The following is a 26,813-nucleotide window of genomic DNA, read 5'->3' on the forward strand; positions in this document are numbered from 1 at the left end:
TTGGAGAGTAGCTTTTATCATGATAAAACCTCCTTAGAAGACCCTATGCTATGAAGAGCATTTGAAATTTTTTAAAATGCATTAAAATGCTCCAATGGCGAAATGTATGTTTTGAGTTTTAGAATGTTCACTTAAATGTAGTGAAACCCTTGGTAACGTCAAGGAGGTTAAAAATTCGATTTTTAACCTCCTTGGTAACGTTAACTTTTACCTGATTGGATATCTTCCATTCCTTATTCTCCTGCCACATTGAGTTAGGAAAAAACGATGCTCGGGTGCTATTTTTATGTTCTCGAAACCTCGAGAAATAATGAGCATCCTGTCCTTTGTACGGCGTTGAATGTCTACTCATATGTGTATTGTTGTAAATGTATACCTTTGTCACGGAGAGACCTATCGACCAATCAGCACAAGGCTCTTAAACGCAACATCACAATAGATAATCACACAAGGGCTCGTATGATTGGTCGATTTATCGCGCAGGCGTACAATGTAGAATTTTCGAGTAATTTCCAGGCAGGCCCGTACGTACACAAAGTACCGCGCTAGACGGTGACAAACTTCCGGATTTTGCTCGAGGAAGGCTGTTTTCTTCGCTAGGTCGAAGCTCAACAGGCAGAGAAGATGTTTGGAGGTTCTATGTTTGACGATGACCCGTTCTTCGCGTAAGTATTTAGGAGAAAACGACCTTGTTTTACATTTGCGTAGCTACGCCATGTAGCCCCCCTCCCCCAAAAATCATCTTTAAAAAGACCCCTTGGAGAGAGTTGGACGCGAAACTCAAAATTAACATACCTTTTGAGTGACATTACCTGTAGAGGTGTCTTGATTGTGGCGAAAGCGTTTTTTTTTTGGTTCAGTAACGTCCTTCGCCCATCATTCTGACGTATATTGTAATTTGTTCCCTCCAATTTTAGATATCTTATTTTCCACCAAATTATGCCAAAGGCAAGAAAGTATATCAACGTAATAACATGATTTTTCTTTGACGATAGAGACGCCTTAATGCGTTTCTATGGTTCTATAATTTGGATCAGGGCGTAAGTCTTCTTCGTTTCAAATAAGATACCCACGTATACTTAGACATGTTGTTCATTTTACTGTGGTTAACTCATAAAATATTTATGGCACTTTTCACTTGTATTGTCACTTGGTATTTTCCTTGGTAAAAACTTAATCGAATACCCTTTCTTGAAGATATTGAAACATTGAACAGTGTTAGTAGAGATATGAGAAACAGGAACGTGTTAGGGATGAATGATATGTGTCTATTGGTATCACGGAACGGAACAAAACCGAATGATAAGAAATAACAAACATGCAACCAAATACCAAACATAATATTGTGTACGGGTCATGTCTCTAATGTCAACTAAGGAAGATCAACCTGAAAAAAATAACAGGAAAACACTTATAGCGTTTAACGTGCAACCAAGATAAGATAATAATCAAGTGTAACGAAATAACCTTTCCATGACTTCTTGATGTAACGAATGGACTGTAACAAAAAGGCGATGTAACAAAACGACCGGTTACCCTTGGTAGCAGCTGAGTTTTATTAAAAATTGTATATGCTATATATGGGGAGATAGTTAAAATCATGACTTTGACTGACATCGTTACTTGCGATATGCCCTGTCAGGAGGACCAATTCAGGAAAGCATTGGTCCATGCTTTTTCAAGTTTTTGAATATAAAGCATGGAATCATTCCCAAGTACACAATTATCCTTTTTAGTCCCATGTGCTAAATCACTAGTTTATCTCGCTCATCGCTCATGTTTGACAAATCAAGTACATAACATTCAGATTTTGGAAGGCATTCTTACTTGGTCCCATATGTGACATGTTGGTTGTGACAAGACCCTTTAAATGCACTATTTTTGTAACAACCACAAGCTACATTTAACTTTTAAGGCTGTATATGAACCACAGCTTTAACTTTAGAGAAATGAAATTATTGCAGTTAACAAGGACTTGCTTCCACCCATATGGGAATGAACAGTTCATTGACAGTCGTGGTTAACTGCTTTGTAGAGAGCTTACCAATATAGATATCAAGCATCTCTGTTGTAACACAAGCCAGTATTTTGTGCATGTATGTGTGCTCAAAAGATAACATTTGAATAGCACATACATTTGTATAATATTCTATAGTGTCACTATCAAAGACATACCAGTTATACATGATGTAGTTGTGTTGACATACATTTTTTTGTACATAGCTCATCTTCCAGTTCCACCCCATATGTGTAGGCCACAACTGGCCGTATCCACTACTTGTGTTAGCAGTGTAATATATTAGGCTGAGAGCTATATCAAGAACTGCCCTTAAGGCTAACAGACGGGTTTGACGTCAATGTGACATCAGTCGCCACTCCTCAGACAGCCATGGACTCGTTAAAGGGACAGCTGTTGCACTGAATCTGAAATGGGACTGTCACGTTTTGATATTCATAGACTGATACATCTGGTGTTATGTCTCAGATTGAAGGCCTTTAGAAGTAACTAAGGTGTAATCACCTGCTTAGAACATTTTGAAGTCAGAGGCTTCTGTTTTCAACATGATTTGTCCTTTTATCCTCAATTTAAAAATGTTGCACCTGCTTTCTAATGAAATTCTATTTTTTGTTGTTATTGGTTTGTCAGCCAAGGTCGCGCCACTGGCCACATGCTATTGATAAGGGTGGAATACATAATGACTATGCAATCAGAAATAGTAGGTTACTTGGTTAGAAATACATTTGTGAATTCAAATTTACATCAATTCAATGGAATACTTAGGATATCATCGAATATTGTATGTTTTATGCTTTTCCCTACCCAGTGGGGCGCGGGAACACATGCGTGCAATGGACCAGATGTTCTCCGGATTCGGCATGGCGAGGGCCCCGTTCCACGATCCGTTCCTGAGCATCACGGACGGACGTGGTCACAGGGGCCAGCGGAACCAGGGACATGGTGGGGAACTGGACATGTACAGACACAGGAGACCTGGAGATGTGAGTAGCAGCAGTGGTAGCTAACACGTGGGATCAAAGTTCTATGGCTATAGATACAATAAGTAAAGAAGAGAAGTCTCAAAATTCAAATATACTTTTATCTTCAAGCTACCTGTTTTCTTTACTTGTAACTATCTTAGTAACTTTATGAAGTTAATGATAATCAGATATATTCACCCTGTTTGGCTCCTTCCTTTTTATTCAGGGGATATTGAGTGATGCAGCATACTAATTACAATCTACTTGTACCCTCTTTCCTTGTGTTTTTACTTTTAGTTTCTTCCCTGTGTTCCCACTAGTCCCACCCTACACATATGAGCGTCCGTTTGGTTCCTGACCCCTTCTTCTTAAGGGTAGGATAAGTGTATGTGTCAGTCTGTCCTCTGACTTCTCTGTCAAAATGTTTCACAGTTCTACTGAGCTCTAAGGACCTTGCTAAATTGTAGTATGATATGGTTTAATTCTACTCTTGCTATATCATTATTCCCATTTTGTACATGAAGTTGACGGATTGGGTTGTTATTTTTGTGTCATTGCTAGGAAGATGTCATCAGACAATGGAAGCTAGGAAGATTGTACATATGTTGTTGTCTCTGTATTTGTGTATAAGAACTTGGACCATCACTTATTGACACCATGATTGACACTTCTTCCTGACTGTGTGATGACCAGAATGATTGACACCTGTTCTTGACATGTTTTTCTTTCCACCAGCCATTTTCTATGATGGACCAGATGATGTCCAACATGCACAGCATGATGGGAAACATGCACAGGAACTTTGTAAGTCAAACCACTGATTTTAACATTTTCACTTTACGATTTAGAATTTGCTTTGCAAGAGTGTCAGCATTTCAAATGCAGGTTCTAACCCGTTGTGGTGGTAGGACTGGACAAAACTATCCTAGTGTAGCCCTTATCTTTGTAATTCGAGCCCATAACACTGAGGAAGCCACACGGCGAAACATTTTTGTTGTGTGTTGGTTCGAAGAAAGTTCCTAAACGGGGAACATGCAGCTCCAGCGTCTTTTCTGAAGATGTGGCGTAAGTGTGAATGGTTGGCTTGAGGTTATCCTTCTCCACATACTCTAGTGTAGCCCGTGTGTTTGTTAAGCACAGAAGAAAGTGTATCTACAGAAAAGAACTTTGCAACAGATAAAGGACTGTTTAACCTTAGCTGATGCTGTAGGGCTGATGTCAATTAGGATTTTACTATGGTCAATATTTGCAGACGGAGTCCATACACTACTGTATGTTAGGAAGGTACATTTGTAACCCCAGACCTTTGTACTTTCAGCACATGCAGCCTCAACAGTTAGCAGAGGTGCCTACTCTACATGTATGTGTGTAGGACTAAGTCCTGACAATGCCTGGTCTATTGTTTTTTCCTATTTGATACACATCAGGCCAAGTATTTGTGGAAAACAATTATATTTTGGTAGTTATCAAAATTTTGGCAATAACACCTAAAAAGAAGTGATATCCCAGGCATCTTTAAGGACTGTGAATTTTGAAATTGTGATTTCTTGCTTTGCCGTGAACTTAGGAGACGTGAGAGAACTTTCTCAGTGTGGTCAATTCAAGTAACTTTCCATATCGGAACATCCAGGTCTGTTGGTTTGTATAATAACAAAAGATATCAGAACAGTTTTCAGTTGCAAATTAGGTAAGAACACCATGAGCAAGGCTCCCTACAAAGCTATGGGTTTATTAAATTAAGCTTGCAAAAATTCTAGGTATCCACCATTTCTTACCTGGACTGTAACAGTGTAAGTGCAAATTGCAGTTTAACTTTTAAACCATCTTCCACAAAACCAATAGCCACACATGTGCTAGGAAGTACATAATGTATGGACCTGTGTATGGGCCATGTTGATCAAATGAAAATACTTGGCATAGTTTCCATTATAAGATTCTTTTCTAACTTCCCCCTTTCTTGTTATTTTTCTTCACTTTAGCAACACATGGCCCAGGGTGCCCAGAACGACCCCAACTGTTACTCCTACTCCTCCTCTAACTTCTACTCCTACTCCAACACTGGGAACGGTCCTCCCAAGGTGTACCAGGCCAGCTCCTCAACACGCAACGCACCTGGAGGGGTAGGTGGTCTTGTTTTTGTCACATTACCATTAAACCACATTTAGGCATACAGCTCAGGTACAGGCTGGGTAAGATCAGACTGTAAAGTTTCATCCACACACTGCAGAAAACTGGATGTGACTTTTATCATTTATGTGCTGTGTACTTATTTTTACCTGGTAGGTAGTGGTGGGTTCCTTATTTTTCCCTGAGTCAAGAGAAATTGTATAGAAAATAATCTGATCAAAGTATGGTAGTAAATACATTGATATAAGCAAGGAAGTTAAAAAATATTAGTAATAACTAATAACTCAAATTCAGAACATTTGTATGTACCTGTCCATTGAGCCACAATGTTGTCCTTCACAGGTGAAAGAGACGAGACGAACGGTGAGAGACTCCGAGGCTGGTCTACAGAAAATGGCAATTGGCCATCACCTCGGTAGGCATATCATAACTAATTTGGCATGTGTGGAAGGGAAGGGCTGGTTTCTGGTGTGTATATAGTCCAAGCAGAAGCCAAACATTGTTTTATAAAGATGGGAGTGCATTTAACTTTGTCCCAATCTTGTACTGTTTTATAAAGATGGGAGTGCAGCATTTGACTTTGTCCCAATCTTGTACTGTTTTATAAAGATGGGAGTGCATTTAACTTTGTCCCAATTTTGTACTGTTTTATAAAGATGGGAGTGTAGCATTTGACTTTGTCCCAATATTGTACAGAAAGGGCCATGTTTTGCTACCCATTGAAACAAAGAGGTTATTTTCCACAGGGGAGCGAGCCCACATTGTGGAGAGATCCCGGGACAGACATGGAGAGGAGGAGAAACAGGATTACATCAATCTGGACGAATGTAAGACCTTCATGTTTTTATAACACATAGATACTTTGTGACACATAGATATTTTGTAACACATAGATACTTTGTAACACATAGATATTTTGTGACGATAAGCTAGGGGCACAACCCGCCGTACGTGCAATTTGTCCGTACGTTTTTTCGGGAGGCCACGTCCGCCACATATTTCTGAAAATGTTCAGACATGTCGCCCGTACTGGTACGTACATGGGGCAAATCCGAAGCCCAATGGCACACAAGGTTTTGCCTGCACGTAAAGTTCTACGGCGTGTCTGCGTGCTCCAAAATCCGTCGGATTCCCTACAAGTTTGAACGGAGGCGGTACTTACCACTTACGGATCCCAAAAGATTGTCCACGTTTTGAGACATAGACAGCACGTATTTGCACGTACGGTGGGTTATGCCCTTAGCTGTAGATATTTCACAAGGATTCACACTGCAAAAAACAGTTCAACTGACAGTTTGTCTCTAAGATTATATTGTGAGAAACTAAAAATTCTTTGTTCCAATGGGAACTGCTTCAGCGCATCTGAACCTTTTGAAGCTATTTTGGTACCATGGACTGCTTTTGAGTACCCACTCACAGCTTTGAAATGAGGCCATTATGTGCACTTCTCTTCTTTTTGTCTCAGAATGATGCATGTGGTTCACAATTCAAGCTAGGCAAAATGATATTCATGATCTGTTGTAACCAACTCAAGTGTTCACTTGAAGGTTCAGGCCGAGGTTTTATGGCACTCTCATACCCTAATGGTGTCTTTCAATTATAGATTTGTTCTGATTTCATTAGGATATTGTACAAGCTGGCAACAGCTCTGCCAATGTGACTGTTCTGTCCTTGAGAGGTAGAACCAGTCAGTATTGCTGTGAGAAAGGTAAAGATCACCAAAACATTGTCTAGAACCTGTTCTATCAGCACTATGGATGTCATATTCTCTTCCATTCTTATTGATACAGCTGACAAAGACTCCTTCAACCAAGAGTGGCAGCAGCGCGCTAACGTAGGCGCACGGTCGGTTGGTTACCATGGAGACAGGGACCGTGCTGGGCGTCGTCACCGTGACAGACAGCAGTACAGACGAGGCCAGCATGACGAGGAGGACCTCATGCCTGTTGTCAGGGGACTCCCTGCCCCAGGGTAGGGACAGCTGTTGTACTTGTCATATTCTCAGTTTAGTTATGTCTTTCTGATACCACAGGGTTTAAGATTCATTTTTTGGGAATGGCCATACTGGTGCACCTCAGCTCAAAGTTTAGTTGCACAGAAATTAGATTGGGTGCACAACATAAAAGAAAGTAGAATGGCAGGCAAACAAAATTACAAACTTCACTTTCTGTCTTCAACTTGTTCAAGCATGAATCTAAAATTCTATAGCTATATTGCATCTTCAAATATGAAGGAAATGGCACAATAATTTTTTCTCTCACTTTTTATGATACTGTCGTGAATGTCAAGAATATTATTGTACAATAGCATCAGATTCTGTACATACACATAGATCTAACCCTGCACAAAGAGTTAGGTTTGTTGGTGCAATCACAGTCAAATATTAGTTTGGGTGCTTATGATGCACCAGTATGTAGAGCTCTGTATCCGAGTCTGTGAAGAGCTGGTTTGATTGCTGGCTTAGATTTGCCAGTTGATCTATGACTGACTAATGAAAGTTGATGTGTTTGTGTGGATGCAGTGATGACAGAGTGCGACCCCAGCCTGCTGCAGCAGAGGCTCGCGCACCACAGGCAGAGTACCACCCACCGACCCCGCCCCGTCCCAAGGGACCATCCGATGGCGGGAGGAAGCGCGATGCTCGTGCCATGAACAACCCAGGACACACGGGCTACGAACATCCGCATAAGAAGTAAAACCTCTAGAAGACGGATATGTGTTAAGTCGAGTTATCATTGGTAAAAACTTTTCAGAATTGTACATGGAAACAGCCATCAAGACTTCAACTTTTTTCTGTTCATGAGTATCAATTTCACTACAAATTTGATCAATAGAACAAATTGAGGCTTCAACTTTGTACTGTGTAAACCTACATTGACTTTGGTAGAATGATCAAAATACTATAACTGTACTTATAATAATGATGATAAATGTTGAATTAGAAGCATTGTTGGTGAATGTACCACCAATGTCAGCCACAAAAAAAAAAGAAACAGAAAAGTTTTGAGTCTTGATTTTCTTGAAAAAAAACAACAACAATTTATTGTATATATGTACTTGGGGTATATTTGCTTCTCAAATTCCCTCCAGGTTTAAGTTATTATGAGAACAGAGAGGTGTTTTTTCTGTTGATGTTCTATGATAAGCTATGATGTAACATGACAGAGCATGGTCTCTTCAAAGGACTCCATTTGAACCAGAGGAGAATTATGAACCATTGCCACTTTGTTAACAGAACGTTTGTGGTCCATTTTTTATGAAGTCTTGTACATTAGTGTCGATTTGTACCAAGTATTCACAATGTGATTGGATACAAAATATTGTATGAACAGCATCAGTAAAGAAAAGTACCTTTGGAAAAAAACAAAAGCACAGAAACCTTGTACAAGACTGCCTTGAGGTTTGTGCCTGTATTAGAATGTTTCATGTAGTTCTTTCAGACTCTGACTGTGTTTTGAAACAGACACATTATGTTGCTGGACTCCACTGTGACATCTACAAAAAATGCCACCATTGCCAAGTTTATGTTGAATTGTCCTAAAGTCCAAAGTATTGCTCAACACAAAATTTTGTTCTCATAATTTTGACTTCAAGTTGTTAACCTACAATGGTGATGTTAGAGGTATATTCTGTTCATGTTACTGACTTATTTATGGTTCAGATGTTCTGCATATATGACTCTTCAGTTGATGCATGTAGTAAAGATGAGATATGTTGTACCTGTTCTTTTGTGGTGTTTTATCTAAATACACATAGTAAGAACATGTAGTCAATATTTTCTGTAGGCTCATTTTTGTGTACATTTTGACATAGGCTGTATATTGCCAACAAGTAGGAAATGTTCTGTCCGTCGTAATGTACCTATGGAAGAAAAAGGTTCAAACATTAAGTTTTAGTTAATACTCTGATGTTTGTGGCACCATATATAGCTCACATGTTGCATTTATGTTGGTGGCTTCAGAGAAAATAAAGTGTCTGGAGAGATATAGTATCTGTTCCTGTGTCTTCCTGTTACAGATTAGTTAGTGCTAGGGATGTGTTTGCTAAGAGCAAGTCCCTGAGCCAAAAGCACACCAACATGTGTATCTGTAGGGTTGAAGTTATTTTCCAAGGAGATAGGATACGTTGTTAGCTTTTCCTAGGTGCCCATTTCTGCGTTAAACTTACTCCTCAACATGGAAAAGGCTGTTTTACACAGAAAGTGCAGCCTCCCAATATCTGCTTGGAGATTGAGGTTGAAGTGGAAAAGTTAGGCACAAAGAGGGAGATATATCCATTCTGGGAGGTCTAGGAAATCGTTGCCTGTTCTGATGTTAGCCTCTTTCACAGCGTTTTCGCGGGTGCCGGACATTTGCGTAATTTGCAGGGGGAGGGGACATAATTGTGATTTTCAACATAGCGTAGCCAGGTTTTACGCTGGGGCCTGGGATGATTCTTATGTTGTGGAAGGGAATATGCCAGGGAAGTCTTGTGTCTGCTCGCAACACCTGGCCATGCTATGTTGAAAATTATGTCCCCTCCCCATCAAATGACCACAAAAAGGCTGCATAGGAGGCTACAAGCCCTTTAATGTCCCAACAGGGGTGTTGGAAAATAGGAGAATAGGCACATATGGGAGACTTTTTGTAGTCACTAGCTTTTAGTATGAGACAAGACAAGGGATGACCTCCAGTTTCACATATAGAACATATATTTGAAGAATATGATATCCTCACATTGTAGTAATTCCTTTTTCCCCTTAAATATTATGAAGGGAATACATCGCAATTACACAAAATTGTTGTTCTATATACTGTATGAAGGCAGCTGTGTGATCCGTACACATTGCTTATTAACTATCAAAACTTCACACATAGGGCCATGTTGGGTTGGGTAGTGCAAAAACCCTCCCCCCCCCCGCCCCAATGTACATGTAATTTACCATATCCATGTGGCTTGTACCTCCTTCTTCATTTTAAGACCTTCCCCAATTGTTATGAAATGAAATTAATTAACATTGACAAAACAACACATGTATTACATATTTTCTAATAAAGTCTCAAAGTCTATTACAAGAAACCTCTACATAACACTTTGGTAGTCTCTACCAGCCTGACTACCCTGGCTATTATAGGGAAAATAATTTGCCAGAGGAGTTTCGCTACCAGAAGAGTTTGCCAGCTCCAGAGGGGGAACATAAACCTAAGCATATGGACTAACTACTGGCCAATTTCCAGATTTTATTTTTTGCCAAATTCTACAATGCCCACACCCCATAGGAAGGCCTGGTGAATGTTAACATTTTGGTGGTCTGCCAGATAATTTTTTCCATAGACACAAGCATTAAGAAGGCTGTCTGTAGTGCCCACCTATCTACATAGACCAGATTCTATTTGTCTCAAGTAGTCTTCTGAAGCAGTTTAATTTTGGTATGTAAAATTAGCAAACCGAGCAAACCTGTAGCAATGCTCAATATTCTAACATTCAAAGTCTTGTTGCCATGTCACATGGCGTACAGGCTCCTTGGATCTGCTGGTCTCAACTTCCAGTTGATTGATCCTAAAAAAGTCCACAAAATGGTAAGAAAATCATAAGGCTTATGCTGCAAAGATTACGTCGAGCAGTTTGTTTGGCATTATATTTTGCCAGGTTTCCTTTTTGTCCACCAGAAATTGTGGTTTGGCTGTTGATCAAAAACCTGGCAAAATAGAAAGCATTACAAAAACAGGCTGAAGCCTAACCTCTGTTTAGAGAGTAAGAGAGATGGAATGCCTGGGCTGAATATCACTTCATGTCATGTCATGTTATCTAAATAGTAAGTTGTTAAACATATATTGGAAAACATTTATACAACCAATTGCAAGGTGCTGGTGGTAGGTAATCTAAAAAATTGAAATGAACCTTCAGATAAAATTCATTAGTTAGGCAATGTACATGTATGATATGTCAGGTGCAAGCAGATATAAGTTTTTGTCTCAGGTAGTTAACACTAGTTCACCTTTATTCACGGGTAACCTAAGAATTTATCCGTTGCATTTAACACGAGGGTATTTGGGGTTGGGATATCAAGTCGACTGACAGTGGTCTCAAACTGCATTATATTGCGGAAGAAAAAAAAGCAAATTGGAACCACCGTCCATCAGTGAGATATCCAAAATATCCTGTTTTTAGGTACAACGGATATAGGTTACCCCACGAATAAAGATGAGCTAGCGTTACATAGTCACATACATATCACCTGAGAGTATAAACAGTCAAGTTCTCAGGTTCTGAGGTTTCCCTTTATATCTTATACTTATACTACTGATAGTTGATATTTTTCTCATATTTGCTGGAATAGCTGCTGGTATATTATGCTGAATTCGACAGTTCTAAACTCAGATTCATTCATGACAAAATAAGGAGATGAAGAGAAAGACACCAGCAAAAAAAATATGTTTCCTCTTCGACCTTTATCATGTAAGGAAAAGGAAAAGGATATGGTTGTTGAAGGAAGGCCAACCTGTTGTTGACTGGTTTCTTCCAACATGGCCTGCCTCCTCAATCTTCTTTCGATGAGTTTTTCCTGTAATGTGGCATCTTGTCGAAGTCTAGCCGTACTTCTGGTTAGGATAGAAAAATAAGTTGCACATACGAGGTTGCATAACGTTATATAGATTGACACAATCAAAATGGCTGTTACTTTAAAGAAAAATTCAATAGATACTTTAGTATAAACCGTTAACTGTGAGTGTCGAATTTTTAATGATGTAGTTGTCATTGACAAAGAGAACTTAACGTTACTGATACTTACAGAAGAATTTCACACAAAGCTAGAAACATTTCCCGCTGAATTCAGTATTTCATTTGACTTGTTCACGGTCTTGCAGCGACCCCTAGAGTTTAGCATGCAAAACGCAGGTTTCGTTTGTGTAGAAGAAAGTGTGAGAAACTGCTCGATGTTGATTGGCTAATACGTGGGCTATCGCAAACATGATTGGACGAAAATATCCAATCGTAGTGAGGTAGATTTCGATAGACAGGTTAAAACGTACCGCAGGTGTTGAATTGGTGCACTACCATTTGCTAACCTGGATTGCATCTCTACCAATGACAACTTTCAAGACATTATCGAGCTGACCAATCACAAACAAGGAATGAAATTCATCTAGCCTAAAGTAACTGTAATAATAATTTTGTCCGCAAGTCGGCGCTCTGCTACCACTGCACTGTATTTGTGTTGTCTGGCGGTAAACTTACTAACTTAGGCGTACGTACGTGTATGGTGGCGTTATCGTGGTCATGTGAAGATATTTTCCGGTCATTTTCTGTCTGAGGCCAAGGCAGTTGTACACAGCACGCTCTCTTGGTAGGCACATAGGTAATTTCTAGCTTCAAAGAGAAATTCAGAAAGGGACTAGGGCCGGGCGGGGCCATTTGGGTGGATACGAGGCACGAGGGACATGGACAAAGCCAAACGTCAACAGAACTAATTAGCTTGCTATGAACTTAGAGTAAAATTTAGTTTGCAGTGAAGCCATGTTGCTCCTTTTCATGAAACTTCTGTGAAGTTATCTAGAACGCTAGCACATAAGTGTCGTTCTCGGTTCAAAGGATATTTCACTCATGTCATCCGCATGTTTACGTTTACCGGAGGGAGGGGGGCAGTTCAATCTACACTTTACAAATGCGTATGCCGCGTCTCTGTGTCAAAGAAGCTCCAGGTTTGTAGATTTATTGTCGTATTTTGGCAATTTTCACGCTTTTTTCACACCACCAGCATCATAAACAAGTATCATATAGCTTTCTTAGGGCGTACTTTTAAAGTTTTGTCCTTGGTGCTGAAAGGAAAACAGTAGGAGCAGCGTTGCCAGTCAGCAGCGCCCTCTAGCGATGGTATCATGAACTTCACACAGTTTCAATTGTTTGTATAGTGCATGTATACGTAGGTTGTATAGTAGTCCACATGGAATATTTTGCACCAGTAATACCATTACACAAAATGGTGGAATTTTAAACAAACATCTTACATTAACATGCTCTCTGTTAGCGCCATACCCAGTACCACATGTACAGAGACATGAAACACTAACCTGGCCTGTGTGAGTCTGTTCGCCTCCTCTCGGTGCTGCTGGATATGCCGGGACACCGCTGACTCCACCTCGGCGGACGGTTTGTCACGGCGGGCCATGAGCCTCATCCGTCCCACGATGCCAGACAGCAGCCCCTGGATGGAATGTAGAAACTAGCCATTTAGTTTACATGATTTACATTTGAGTAACTATTTGCATATGATCCTAAGGATAGTGGTTAAACAGTTTTCCTAATTAGCTGTACTTGTATGGAATTGTTCTGCTAGTTCATTCTATTGACGCTGAAGAAAAGTGATGGATGTCACTCGAAACGTCCGGAAGTAAATATCCGTTTGTTTATCCAGTTGTACTACAAATAAAATGGCTATTTTCAAATAAGCCATTTAATTTGATTTGCTAACAACGTTATTTCACATATACGAGCGTTTCATGACGTTATCTGCGCCATGTTGGATTACAGAGTACGTCAGTAAACCACAGTAAGATGCTACTGATTAATTCAATTACCCGCCGCATGGTCGTCGGAGAATTCAAATGATAATTAGCACGACGTCAATAAAAAGCCTGTATACTGCTGCCTTGTCATTAGGAAGAAAATTAACGTTGTACCAGATTATTTTATCAGGTATACCAATAAACCACTCATACATAAAGTCATCTATTCAAAGGTCAAAGAATAAAAGCACGTTCACCTTCCTGCTATGCTGCATATGTGACAGTGTTGTTTCCTCTATAAACTTAGTTTCAACCATGCTGCCGTACAAACACTATAATTGTATCGTTTGAAGTCAGTTTATGCAAGATATGTAAGCATCCTCCCCCAATACCGCTCGTACGAAGTATAAACCTGCCTACTACGTCATACCCTGTTGACCTACCTTCCATGACGCTCCTGTTGGGGCGGTAGCCATGTTGTTCTGACCAAGTACGCCGTTATTGTTATCGATAGAAATGATTTCCTCTTGTTTGGCTTCTGTCGGCCTAGTTTGGATGTGACGTTCTCGTGAAACTGCGTTTCTGCGATTATTCTGTGACATCCCTTTTGAAGAGCCGTCTTCTGACCTACCTACTGCTAATTGTCCAGTATCGTTGGCAGTGTCCTGAGCAGTTTTGTTTCTTTTAGGACTACTTTGGTCAAACACGTCAGTGTAGGCTTGTTTTGCATAGCTTCGGTTTCCTTGGCTGTCCTTCGGGCGAGCTTTGTCAGCTTGCATGGCGTGTCCACCAACCCCTGCTCCGTAAAACGAACGCTTCTTAATGCCGTTAGGATACAACTGTAAACTAGGAAGGTCTTCAAATGTGGGTTTAACACCTTTCTCCACCTCGTATTCAGTAACAGGCCCGAGCCCGTTAGACGCTTTCTTTTGGATGGGTGGAAGAGGTTTGGCGCCTACGCTTAACTGGCTGATCGCATTGAGGTCCACAAGGGATGGTCGTAGGGGACTTGCACTCGGTGGCCAGGAATTATGTACCTGAATCTGCCAAAGAAAAGAATAGTACTCAGCATCTTGTTTCCTGTGCTGTTAACGTATATGTCTACATTTATAATGTCAACAATAAAGATATCTGTACTGTTTCAATACTTACGATAGGGAATGCATGTCTATACTTTATGTTATTTTTCTGTGCATAATTAAGAGCCCCACCTCTTGAACCCGATAGATATACTTTATGTGTTGTTTCATCTGTCGGACCTTCGTGTGTTAGCACGCGAATATATCGGATTCAATTACCAAGTATCCACATGTGTCTCTCTATACATTTTGACATCGTTATGTATACTGCGATGATATACTACAAATTTCAGTATGCAATAGAAGTCGCCAATAGCACTGTTCTCTAATGTGAAGGTGCCGCAAAATTAGATTTAAAGAATTAGTGTACTTCGAATTGGAATAAACCAAATGACAGTTCAATTCCTCAGGTGTCCACATAATACATTTTTACGCGGTATATATCGACACTGCCACATGTACTGCGTACTATGTTATACAGTACTTAATTCTACATTGTGGTTAGTCAATGTTTGCGAGATCAGGGCACCTAATAGCCTGTATTAATAAATGATATGCCCTGTTGTGTGTTGTAGCAACGTACGTAGCTACGTTGAAAGAAATCAGCAAAGCCGTGTACAATGAGATGGCTTACCGTTAATGCTCCTTCTAAGAAAATGTGATGTGTTCTGTTCACAATTGTCTTTTAGTGTTTCAGCTTTCAGTGTCCACTTGTCACACGTGCACCATATTCTGACATTTGGTTTTAAAATATATCTACTTTTGATTGTAAGGCATACCTAGTCCAATGAGAAGGACGAAAACGTAGACGTCAAATTTCTACAGTAGAGTACAAAAGTAAGCACCTACCTCTCCTGGACGGGTCTTCCTCTTCCCCATTGATTTGTTTCTTCTATGTAGAACAGGAGTTTCACTAACACTTCGCGGTGACAGGAGATCTTTCCCTGGCCCTGGGAATTCTTCGTTGTCTCTGTCACTCGTTCCCTTTCTCCCTTTCCTCCGTACCCGAGGGAGAGGTGAGGCGGCGGGGCTTCTGACAGGCCCCGCGACTGGGAGCCCGCTTGTCATAGTCGTGGTGTAATGATACTGACTTATAACAGCTCAGTTACATTTGTACTCTCATCTCCTGGGCGAACAAGACGTGTAAGTCACGAAGCCTGCGGCTGCGTTTTAACACGACACTCAACAACCTCGAATAACACCCTTTGTGCGTGTCAGGTCATATCGGGTTCCCAGCGTTGTTCATTTCAGTAATTACGTGCAGAGATAATGCCGAAGTTCACCATGCGGAAACGTGTACAAAACAGCGGCGCCGTTACCAGGTTTTAATCGCGGTTACAAATGCCACACCTCTGAATTATTTATTGGGTTCTCATCACTGGTTGGGTGGATGATATGAAGACAATACCTGTAGATACGGTATGGTTATTCACAACACGTTCACCACTTTACACACACAGCTACAGATTGTGACACTATACAGGTGTCTCACCCTATGTGTCTACGAATAGAAAGTATATGTTTGTCGCCATCACAAATTCAATTGAAGAGAACGTTGCGCCCATGTCAACTGTCGGATGTTAGGAACTTAGGTGTCTCTTAGATACTGGCACGCCTAGTTTTCTACGTCATTTCCTGTCATCTCCAGTTTTTGTTGTCCTAATAAACCAGACACACTCGGTAGCAGGTAGCATCCACGTATTTTATTAGCGGACAAAGGGAATGTAACATAAACAGGGCGTGTCGTACTCTCCAACACACAGTATTATCTATCTATCGATGATACAACATGGTTCTTCACAGACCGACAATATACATGGTTCTTCACAGACCGACAACAACATGGCAGAAACACGTCACCACACTTTACGACAGTTTTAAAGGGGAATTTCCAATCCAGTTGCTAACTCAAGAACCAATCAACCAACCTGCCACAAGTTACATGTTCAAGCAACAAGTTAGATACACCAATCACTGTGTCATACACAAAGGTGATCTGGTCCACGTTCACAGCTTTGCCCCGTTTCACGAACTTTTGATAGATGGAGTTCTTTAGAAGCATTTGCGATGAACGATGGCGGGACCGGCCTCATCGTACTCAGCCTTGGTGATCCACATCTGCTGGAAGGTGGACAGGGAGGCCAGGATGGACCCGCCGATCCACACGGAGTACTTCCTCTCGGGAGGAGCGATGATCTTGATCTTCATGGTGCTGGGAGCAAGGGCCACCATCTCCTTCTGCATACGGTCACCGATGCCAGGGAACATGGTGGTGCCGCCGGACAGGACATTGTTGGCGTACAGGTCCTTACGGACGTCGATGTCGCACTTCATGATACTGTTGTATGTGGTTTCATGGACGCCAGCCGTTTCCATACCTGTCAATAAGGAAAGAAGGATTATTATGTTGGATAAATCACGCTTCTACCTTGATGGCAACACCTCTAAATCAGGAGCATCAGAAACATTCAAAGCATGTTAATGTATGCTTATAAATGTGCTAACATTAAACCAATTATTGCCAGGCTGAGAGCTGTCTGTTTCCAAGGTGTTGGTAGCTGGTTGTCATGGTAACAGAGACCTCTGAGCTTCTATTAGTGGCTCTATAGCTAGAAAAGGGAATGGCACTCTGGAGTTTAGGGGTGTATGGCCACAGGCTCTAGGGATCCAAAGTTCTTGTTTGCGAGATAAGATAGTTAGAAAAAACACAGATTTGTGTTTCTTATACCAAAAGTTATCTAACGTTTCGACATGTACGTACACAAGTGTAATATAAGGGGCTGTATGTCCTAATCTTTCTCAAGTTAGTGATAAGCTTTAGATAAAAGAGTGTCATCTCTACATGAATATTCATTCACCGAGGAAGGAAGGCTGGAACATAGCCTCAGCACAGCGGAACCTCTCGTTGCCGATGGTGATGACCTGTCCATCAGGCAGCTCGTAGCTCTTCTCCAGGGAGGTGGAGGTAGCTGCCGTCAACATCTCCTGCTCGAAGTCCAGGGCGACGTAGCCCAGCTTCTCCTTGATGTCACGGACGATCTCACGCTCGGCTTTTCGGAAAACAATAGACATAAACTTAGTTTCTGAAAGAACTGGTGGAAAAGTCGGTCATATTTTGCTTTAAACTGCATTTGCTTTGCGGTGGCATAGCCGAGACCAATGTCCAGTTCAAAACCTTGAAAACTGGCTTTACAGAATCGTTGTTGCCAATATTTGTTTGTATCTAATTTACAAATGTAAACGTTACCACTTTTATGCCAAACCTAAAGGTTAGCTGAAGTTAAGCATAGAAATCTAACGAAAGAGAAGGTTGTACCAGTGGTCACGAAAGAATAACCACGGTCGCAGAGGACTCTCATCAGGTAGTTGGTCAGCTCACGGCCGGCCAGGTCCAGACGAAGGATGGCGTGAGGCATACAGTAGCCCTCATAGATTGGTACCACGTGAGAAACACCATCGCCGGAGTCCAGCACGATTCCAGTGGTACGACCGGAAGCGTAGAGGGACAGGACGGCTTGGATGCATACATACATGGCGGGGGCATTGAAGGTCTCGAACATGATCTGGAAGAAGAGTCAGCAGGATGAAGGCGTTGTTGCGTTTCTGTCATAATTGTATCGAATTTACTGGGCTGCGTTTTCTTTTTATTTTAACTTTTGTCCATGTTTTGTATTCTATGTTTTATACTCATGTGCGTACGTAGAAGTTTTCAAAGCACTGACCTGAGTCATCTTCTCCCTGTTGGCCTTCGGGTTCAGGGGAGCTTCAGTCAAGAGGCTCGGGTGTTCTTCGGGGGCGATACGCAGCTCGTTGTAGAAGGAGTGGTGCCAGATCTTCTCCATGTCGTCCCAGTTAGTGACGATGCCATGCTCGATAGGGTACTTCAGAGTGAGGATACCCCTCTTGCTCTGAGCCTCGTCACCCACGTATGCGTCCTTCTGACCCATACCGACCATCACGCCCTGATGCCTTGGGCGGCCGACGATGGATGGGAAGACAGCCCTGGGGGCGTCGTCGCCGGCGAAGCCAGCCTTGACCAGTCCGGAGCCATTGTCAACAACCAGGGGAGTAGCTTCCTCTTCTTCTTCGGACATATTAATTGTTTAGGTGGGTTCTGTTCAAGAAGAAGAGAACGGACTGTTACAGACAACATAGCAATTCCTTACATAGGAATCTACCTTCCTGTGTTCCTTGTTAAAAATGGTGCTCTGATGATTCACAGTTGCCAAACTTCCTCTTCGTCACACTTGTTGTTGGCTGGTAGCTAGCTGGAGGTTAATAAGGTTCATGTAATTTGTTATCTCTTAATCAGTCCGGCCTTCAGTCAGTGTAAACGGTGGTTCAGAAGCAGATCTGCAGAACAGTACTTTCGAGATCATTATAACGTATGTATCAAACACATAGAAATTATGCTGCTGTTCAATTCGGTATACTGCTGGCGCTAATCATGTACTACGGTTATGTTAAAAAACATAATAAAATGCGTCTCTTACCTTTGCTGATCAGATCCAAGCTCCAAAAGCCGTTAGATGTAGATGGTATGAAGCAGAACAGACTGTGTCCTATTATATGATTTCCGTGCCTACGCCCAGTACTAAATCAGAACTTTTTTCACAGAAGTTACCCCCGTATATGGCAAACACGACTTATTTGCCAATTGTTGTCTGGTATTATCATTGGAGGCGCCACAAAGTCACGGTCGTGGTAAAATTATTAGGGAGTGTCGTTTTCATGTGCATACCAGGCTTATTTTAAACTATAATGGCTTTATTGAAAGTATCATTTTGTCCTGCAGGGTTTATCTATAGTCACGCATAGGGTGGGCCATGTAATGGAGGAGGATATAGGCGCCTCATTATCATTGGTCTGAAGATATTCGCAAATCTACGTATACTTTGGTTTTAGTATATTTTAGTATATTTGCCACTTAACTAGGAAATAAGGTGCCTTATCGATTATGTATTACCGTTATATCGTCAAACAAAAAGACATTACTTTTAAATGTTGGAAAAGTTTGGCTGAATATCATTGACAGTCATCTGATACGATATCACTAGTCAACGTATCTTGTTTCAATCAGATATAAATCTTTGGTGCATTTTGCCAACACCAGCAGGTTCCATGATGTTTCCCTTTTAGTAGTAGACATTTAACTTTGATTGAAACCTTTAACTCGATCGGACCCTCAGAACTCTTTGCTTTTCTAAATACTTCAGTACCAGCTTAGCTAGCTGAAAGAAAACCCTACTGTGTCTGAAGCGTATATTTTACATGATTGTCAGGTGTGTTTACAAGTTCAATGTGTTAATAATTGTATCATTATTCTTGTGTAAATAGAATACACACATATCTATCTTCTTTGTTGTTGCGACGGTGAATTGTCTACATTGAATATAGGAGGTTTGACAGCTCTTAACCAGATTATTTTCACAAAACGTCGCTTTGTCTTGTGACAACGTTGTGCAGATCAAAGGCAGAAACGTACTCGTAGAGCGGAGAAAATGGACTCTTTGTGTAGTTTAACAGTCTTATGAGCAGCACAAGATTAATTAAGAGCCGTTCACGAGATATTAACGTGTCCGTGCGCCCGGGAACAGTTTAGCAGATGATGTGTGTATCAGATGACACAGACAGTTGTAACCAGTGGATGTTATTTCAGAATGGTTGTTGATCTTCGAACTTCAAGGTCAATTGTTGGTTCATTGCTCGGCATGTCAGTTCTCACCCCAGAATGTTGCATGCACTGATCAATATATCCCAGCATGTCTGTTCGGCATTCATGCCATTCTTGCCACATTTTCCTATGCCTTCCACAGCCACAGTAATATCTTGTCAAGCGATGACATCTTTCATCTGAAGCTGTGACATGCATCTGAAACTGAATCGTCTAACGAAGAAACAGGCTACGTAAGAATCGGCCCAAACTGACGGATCTATCCAACAAATGACCGGAATCTGATCAGAGTTTTACATTATCTAAGAGGTGTTTTCAATGTATGGACTGTTATGTTATCATGAGCCGTGTCTACTAGCTTGAGTATTTTGCATCCGACCTCAATTATAACATAGACTGTGAAGGGAAATCCTCCAACTATTCAGATAATACAAGTCTTTTACAACTACATGTAGTATGTGGTCATTAATCTACACAAAATGTTTCACTCAATATCTTCCATCTTGTTTTTGTCATCTCTGCCTAAATGACTTGCACATATGACCAGAAGTACTGGTTAACGTTACCGATCAAAGAAAAAAGATAGCCTTTGTTACTAGAGATAGTATGGGGGATGGCCGTCTGTTACAGTAATTTGTGTGCAGATTCGTGACTGACATACAGCACATGCCATAGTCATGATACTACTTCATCTCATTTCCGTTCATACGCAATGGCTTATTTTATATCAATGTGAAAATACATGTATCTGGTTATTTTTGAAAGGGTAGGGGGAAAATCACGCTCCGTTATCATTTGCTATAACCTTCAGGATTAAATGAAAATCAAGCGACAAGAGATGGACAGATCAGGTTGTAAACAATGATGACAATGTTTAATCTCATATTGCAAGTTCTGATCACAGTATTAGTGAGCACTTGCTGCAACAAATTAACATGGCATATATAGTCAAACATAACGTTCATTAGAACCCCTGTACCAGTTAGTCTTCAGACAACAGTAAGGGGATAACGATGACAAAATTTCTACTTTTATATAAATTTATAAAGAAGCGTTCTCTAATTCCACAAGCTTTCTCTTTTCTACACATCACGTGCACACTTCACTCCCGACGCTGTTACCCACAAACTACCATCTTTTGCTATCTTGATATTCTCGCCCGTATGTCTTTCTTCTGTTGGTGATGTTTCACGTTTGCCTGGTCCCAATACTCTCCGTACAGATCACAAATGTGCTGACAAAACATCTACAACCCAAAGTCTTTCAATATCTAAAAACAACTCATCGACATGAATGTTGCTTCACTAAATGTTATGATAAGAATAAGATTATGGAGAGATTAGAAGCATTTGCGATGAACGATGGCGGGACCGGCCTCATCGTACTCAGCCTTGGTGATCCACATCTGCTGGAAGGTGGACAGGGAGGCCAGGATGGACCCGCCGATCCACACGGAGTACTTCCTCTCGGGAGGAGCGATGATCTTGATCTTCATGGTGCTGGGGGCAAGGGCCACCATCTCCTTCTGCATACGGTCACCGATGCCAGGGAACATGGTGGTGCCGCCGGACAGGACATTGTTGGCGTACAGGTCCTTACGGACGTCGATGTCGCACTTCATGATGCAGTTGTATGTGGTTTCATGGACGCCAGCCGTTTCCATACCTATCGATAGCAACAGAGTTTAATCGTCATGTCGGACAACAGCATTGATGTACTGAAGTCATTAAATACGAGAAGTATTCCCTAATAGATAGAGCTCTGGGTCGCCACAGACAATTACTATCACCACATTTAGCTGAGTCAGTGTCAACTTTGAGAGGGAACTTTAATGTTACTTACCCAGGAAGGAAGGCTGGAAGAGAGCCTCCGCGCAGCGGAACCTCTCGTTGCCGATGGTGATGACCTGTCCATCAGGCAGCTCGTAGCTCTTCTCCAGAGAGGTGGAGGTGGCTGCCGTCAACATCTCCTGCTCGAAGTCCAGGGCGACGTAGCCCAGCTTCTCCTTGATGTCACGGACAATCTCACGCTCGGCTGTTTTCGGGAAAGGTGGAATTGTTTATAGAAAATCTAGTGGGATTTATCAGCCATTGTCTTTAATAAAAAGGAATGTTTAATCGTGTCGATGGTTATGATAAACTATCTTCTGCACCTACCCGTAGTTACAAAGGAGTAGCCCCGGTCACACATGACTCTCATCAGGTAGTTGGTCAGCTCACGGCCGGCCAGGTCCAGACGGAGGATGGCATGAGGCATACAGTAACCCTCATAGATCGGTACCACGTGAGAAACACCATCGCCGGAGTCCAGCACGATTCCAGTGGTACGACCGGAAGCGTAGAGGGAGAGGACGGCTTGGATGCACACGTACATGGCGGGGGCATTAAAGGTCTCGAACATGATCTGTGGGGAAGAGATTTTTGTTTGAAGGACGAAATCAGAGAAGAATTCTGACAGAATTGCTTCTTCATATCGAATGCAAGATTTTGAATACATGCATACATAAAATGATGGTATTCTCATATGATAAATCATTTCAATTTATGTATTAAAATCATGTTATACATTTTGTCGGTGGCTGATTGAATCGATACAAAATCAAAAACCTGGGTCATCTTTTCCCTGTTGGCCTTCGGGTTCAAAGGAGCTTCAGTAAGGAGGCTTGGGTGTTCTTCGGGGGCGATACGCAGCTCGTTGTAGAAGGTGTGGTGCCAGACCTTCTCCATATCGTCCCAGTTGGTGACGATGCCGTGCTCGACTGGGTACTTCAGGGTCAGGATACCCCTCTTGCTCTGAGCCTCGTCACCCACGTAGGCGTCCTTCTGACCCATACCGACCATCACGCCCTGATGCCTTGGGCGGCCGACGATGGATGGGAAGACTGCCCTGGGCGCGTCGTCGCCGGCGAAGCCAGCCTTGACCAGTCCGGAGCCATTGTCAACAACCAGGGGAGTAGCTTCCTCCTCTTCTTCAGACATGTTGATTTATTATCTGAGTACGTCTGACAATAGAATAGTAACAAAGGATTAGTGTGTTTGTTGTGTTTGTATCATGGTATCGAGCATGGAACAACTGTTGCCTACATTTGGCTGAGTTAAAATTGCTACATACAGATTTAAATTTGATTCTCATAAAGAATTTTTCGAGTTAGAAAAGCTGGAAGTATCATGTCAATTGTACTCCCTCTTTTGTGATACGTATACGTTTTTTTAAATCCTGAAGCAAAAACAGAACTGTTGCGTAGAAGTAGTACACCAGCAGTGAAAAAGGAAAGAGCCCTCTTACCTTGTCCGAAGGCAACAGGGATGACCCGACAGCTTGTAGCGTGTGGTAAAACGTACACCTACTGGAGCTCTATTTAAGCGCTACTGCATGGGCGCAGTAGCCAAAAACAACGGGTCATTCAAGGAAGTTGCTCCCAAATATGGTTTTTCGTTAGTTATAGGATGATGTCAGCCAACCAGGTCCTTGGTTGAGATTTATAACAGCACAGTTAGCCGCCCCCGTTGAAGTTTAATGTTAAGTTCATGGGTGTGTTTGACCATCATGCATTCCATGTTTATTTTCAGCGATGACTTTCTACTTGTTAGTATCACTCTAGAGTGTAACGTTTCATTTAACTGTTTCATATTGTCATGAAGAGTATGTAAAGCTATATTCCACACATGGCTATAAATCTGAGCTAATAAAAGCAAATGTCTGAAAGCTTGCTGCTGAGGCAGCTGCTGATATCTAGTATCAAACACACTGGGGGGTATTCTAAGTGTATTTTGCACTTACTATAGTCAGGTTCGTACTTTAAGAATACCTGATGCCACCCCAACGAAACATTAACTTTTTGGTATTCATTAAAAACAACAATAGTTTATTGTACTTCTGTTGTGTCTGGTCTTATGGTCACATTACTCTCATTGTTGGAGTATACGTACAGTTTTTATTGGCAGATTCTGAGCACGCGATTATATAATAATAATAATATCTGGTGTATTGCCAGCCAGTAGGTACCCAATGTGTTGAGTAATGAGGCTGCTTATCGTGGTCGAGGCACCTCCTCGAGCACGGGACCCCCGTTTTACGTCCCTCCCGGAAGACGATTTAAATCGTGGAAAGCTTCGTGAGGCTACAGCAATCCGGACGTCCTTGGTTGGTCCCCCATCCAAGCACTGTCCGGACCGCGCGTTGCTTAACTTCCGAGATCGAGGGATCGGGTGTACCAACGCACCAAGCGGCCGTGAACAGATGAATATCCTAGCAACTGTACTGGTAAGAATTTGAACTGTCTGAACTGACCTAGATCCTGTGTCAAGTTGTAATGGCACGATATGCTGCTCTCATGTAATGGAATGTAAATCTTGCTTGTTAGGTTACAAAGTAGCACACTTTTCGTGGAACTTTCGCTCGGTTTGACCATAACATGGCGCACAGGATAGTACAGTCGGCACATTTTGTACGTTTAGACATCTAATTCTCAGTATCCATAACAGTGATAGTTGAGTCAGGACATCTCGATGTTTTTTGTTGAGTTTCACTCAGGAGTATAAATTCTACAAAGTTCTGTTGTTTTTGGCATTAGCTATAATGCCACATGCATGCGACAACGCTGACAATACAGATGCTTTTCAAGTGTTTTGTGTGAGTTGCTTTAGATTGTGAAGCCAGGCCATGTATTGCACCTAATAGTATGCTACATACTTCTTAACATGGTTACTTGTCACTTAAGTGTTCTTAAAGACCTCTAGCTGGTTTAACTGTACGAAAAGTTAACTTAAATGTTCCACAATGGGGGAGGGGGGGGGGCATAGTAGTCTCCACTTTGCGTCTTTCCATTACCTCTGATTCGTGTTGCATCCTTCCTCTTCCAGGAAGACCACGTGTTGGATTACATGGCACAATTGTGACGAGCTACGTGCTATTGTAATCATCTAAATGCATTGCTTGCAAAAGGTGTGAATGTTTATGTATAGTTGTGGAAGGGAAAGTTTTTTTTTTCAAATGATTTGTTGCATGCCATGCTCTGAGTCCTCTTTAACACAACTTTAAACAGACGGTAGTCTTTCGGTATTAGTTTCTGACTGCAAGAAATAGTAGACGGAAACCATGTCATTGAAAACAGTTATATGAGAAATCTAGTCTTTTATATTCCAGCTGCTGTAAAGATCAGTTTTCTACTCACCCCGTGTCAAATATGAAAAGTATATAACAGTTCGTCACGATACTCAGTATATCACTCTCAATGTGAACTTTCAACGGCTGGTATTCTAATTCATAACCTAAAATTAGTCTGGAGACAGAATAGGCTGGAATATTCATACTCTCATGGCGTTAGTTTTCTTCACTTTCATTGCGTGTTGCTTCAGACAATATTGTGCTTTCTTTCTGTAGAGTGAAATGTACTACAGGTAAGCTGGCCAAACAAAAATATATCTGTAATTTCTTTAAGGATTATATACTCTTAAGTTTCTTTCTACTTGAAACGCAGTCAGGGATAGATTTGATAGATAAAAGGTACTTAAGACAGTAAGAATGGTTTTCAAAGCAATTGTAACAATTGCAGTTTGAGGTTGACCTGTTTTTACATGATTCAAGATTCTTTAGGGAATTTTTAAACAAATAGTTTAGGTACTAGATAAATTTTAATTAAAACTATAAAAATTCTCCTGTATAGAACGAGTATTGTGTGACACCAAGGCAGTTGCAAAGAAGAACAGATAATGATTTATAAATAAAGGGAAAGAACTTTTGAGTGAAGAATCTCTGAGGAAATGACAGGTTTAGCTTTGTTTCGCCGATTTCTTTTTACATCATGTAGTTTATATCAGACTTTGTTATCAGTGTTTATGTAGCTGTGACAATCCTCACCATCTGTTGCAAAATATAGGGCTTGTCTCATGTTGATCTGGTAGAGTTTGTCATACCTTGGTCATACCTTGGTCATACCATGGCCATACCTTGGTCATAACTTGGTCATACCTTGGTCATACCTTGGTCATACCTTGGTCATACCTTGGCCATACCTTGTTCATACCTTGGCCATACCTTGGTCATACCTTGGTCATACATTGGTCATACCTTGGTCATGCCTTGGTCATACCTTGGTCATACCTTGGTCATACCTTGGTCATACCTTGGCCATACCTTGGCCATACCTTGGTCATACCTTGGTCATACCTTGGTCATACCTTGGTCATACCTTGTCATTCCTTGGTCATACCTTGGTCATACCTTGGTTCATACCTTGGTCATACCTTGGTCATACCTTGGTCATACCTTCCTCATACCTACCTCGTACATACCTCGTTCATACCTCGTTCATACCTTGGTCATACCTTGGTCATACCTTGGTCATACCTCGGTCATACCTTGGTCATACCTCGGTCATACCTTGGTCATACCTTGGTCGTACCTTCGTCGTACCTTGGTCAATACCTTGGTCATACCTTGGTCATACCTTGGTCATACCTTGGCCAT

At 41.4% G+C, this 26,813-nt stretch overlaps 4 protein-coding genes and 1 long non-coding RNA gene across 11 annotated transcripts in view; 1 reads left to right on the plus strand and 4 right to left on the minus strand.

Annotated features, from left to right (window-relative positions):
• Positions 1 to 347, minus strand: part of LOC118429856 — a 6,855-nt gene extending 6,508 nt beyond the window's left edge. The window contains exon 1 of the long non-coding RNA XR_004832801.1: positions 212 to 347. This is a non-coding gene — a long non-coding RNA (uncharacterized LOC118429856). The remainder of the gene's footprint in view (positions 1 to 211) is intronic.
• A 131-nt stretch (positions 348 to 478) lies between these two features.
• Positions 479 to 9,092, plus strand: LOC118429851 (myeloid leukemia factor 1-like). Of its 6 annotated transcripts, XM_035840474.1 has the most exons (10): positions 479 to 665; positions 2,826 to 3,000; positions 3,300 to 3,353; positions 3,715 to 3,783; positions 4,298 to 4,339; positions 4,959 to 5,099; positions 5,449 to 5,521; positions 5,853 to 5,933; positions 6,897 to 7,077; positions 7,628 to 9,092. In XM_035840474.1, exons 1-10 carry the CDS (start codon positions 625 to 627, stop codon positions 7,800 to 7,802), a joined length of 1,032 nt encoding a protein of 343 aa, XP_035696367.1. In that variant the 5' UTR covers positions 479 to 624; the 3' UTR covers positions 7,803 to 9,092. The 6 variants fall into 6 exon arrangements, with proteins under 6 accessions (XP_035696367.1, XP_035696368.1, XP_035696369.1 ...); XM_035840475.1 differs by lacking the exon at positions 4,298 to 4,339; XM_035840476.1 differs by lacking the exon at positions 3,300 to 3,353.
• A 4,919-nt stretch (positions 9,093 to 14,011) lies between these two features.
• On the minus strand, positions 14,012 to 16,271 carry LOC118430153. Its single transcript, XM_035840863.1, has 2 exons — positions 15,521 to 16,271; positions 14,012 to 14,635 (listed from the first exon to the last, which is right to left on the minus strand). The coding sequence occupies exons 1-2, from the start codon at positions 15,737 to 15,739 to the stop codon at positions 14,012 to 14,014; spliced, it is 843 nt and encodes a 280-aa protein (XP_035696756.1). The 5' UTR covers positions 15,740 to 16,271.
• An 88-nt stretch (positions 16,272 to 16,359) lies between these two features.
• Positions 16,360 to 18,765, minus strand: LOC118429848 (actin, muscle-like). Its single transcript, XM_035840470.1, has 4 exons — positions 18,394 to 18,765; positions 17,988 to 18,234; positions 17,530 to 17,721; positions 16,360 to 17,049 (listed from the first exon to the last, which is right to left on the minus strand). Exons 1-4 carry the CDS (start codon positions 18,763 to 18,765, stop codon positions 16,724 to 16,726), a joined length of 1,137 nt encoding a protein of 378 aa, XP_035696363.1. The 3' UTR covers positions 16,360 to 16,723.
• A 2,435-nt stretch (positions 18,766 to 21,200) lies between these two features.
• LOC118429847 (actin, muscle-like) overlaps positions 21,201 to 26,813 on the minus strand; it is a 12,937-nt gene continuing 7,324 nt past the window's right edge. The window contains exons 1-5 of one of the 2 annotated variants that reach the window (XM_035840468.1): positions 23,631 to 23,741; positions 22,952 to 23,346; positions 22,502 to 22,748; positions 22,188 to 22,379; positions 21,201 to 22,010 (exon numbers count right to left, since the gene is read on the minus strand). In XM_035840468.1, the coding sequence (XP_035696361.1) occupies positions 21,685 to 22,010; positions 22,188 to 22,379; positions 22,502 to 22,748; positions 22,952 to 23,323 (1,137 nt within the window). In that variant the 5' untranslated portion in view covers positions 23,324 to 23,346; positions 23,631 to 23,741 and the 3' untranslated portion in view covers positions 21,201 to 21,684. Of the gene's footprint in view, positions 22,011 to 22,187; positions 22,380 to 22,501; positions 22,749 to 22,951; positions 23,347 to 23,630; positions 23,742 to 26,813 lie in introns of those variants that run through there. The other variant, XM_035840469.1, reaches the window with a different exon arrangement.

Source organism: Branchiostoma floridae, chromosome 14, assembly GCF_000003815.2.
Source record: "Branchiostoma floridae strain S238N-H82 chromosome 14, Bfl_VNyyK, whole genome shotgun sequence".
NCBI classification, from domain to species: domain Eukaryota; kingdom Metazoa; phylum Chordata; class Leptocardii; order Amphioxiformes; family Branchiostomatidae; genus Branchiostoma; species Branchiostoma floridae.

What these genes read in the sequence shown, in the direction of transcription:
- LOC118429851 (XM_035840474.1), top strand. Translation starts at nt 625, where the DNA reads ATGTTTGGAGGTTCTATGTTTGACGATGACCCGTTCTTCGC. An exon ending in TTACATCAATCTGGACGAAT is followed by an intron (nt 5,934 to 6,896) that starts GTAAGACCTTCA and finishes TTATTGATACAG; the next exon opens with CTGACAAAGACTCCTTCAAC. An exon ending in AGGGGACTCCCTGCCCCAGG is followed by an intron (nt 7,078 to 7,627) that starts GTAGGGACAGCT and finishes GTGTGGATGCAG; the next exon opens with TGATGACAGAGTGCGACCCC.
- LOC118430153 (XM_035840863.1), bottom strand. Translation starts at nt 15,739, where the DNA reads ATGACAAGCGGGCTCCCAGTCGCGGGGCCTGTCAGAAGCCCCGCCGCC. An exon ending in GGAAGACCCGTCCAGGAGAG is followed by an intron (nt 14,636 to 15,520) that starts GTAGGTGCTTAC and finishes TTTCTTTGGCAG; the next exon opens with ATTCAGGTACATAATTCCTG.
- LOC118429848 (XM_035840470.1), bottom strand. Translation starts at nt 18,765, where the DNA reads ATGTCCGAAGAAGAAGAGGAAGCTACTCCCCTGGTTGTTGACAATGGC. An exon ending in ACAGGGAGAAGATGACTCAG is followed by an intron (nt 18,235 to 18,393) that starts GTCAGTGCTTTG and finishes CTCTTCTTCCAG; the next exon opens with ATCATGTTCGAGACCTTCAA. An exon ending in TTATTCTTTCGTGACCACTG is followed by an intron (nt 17,722 to 17,987) that starts GTACAACCTTCT and finishes TTTTCCGAAAAG; the next exon opens with CCGAGCGTGAGATCGTCCGT.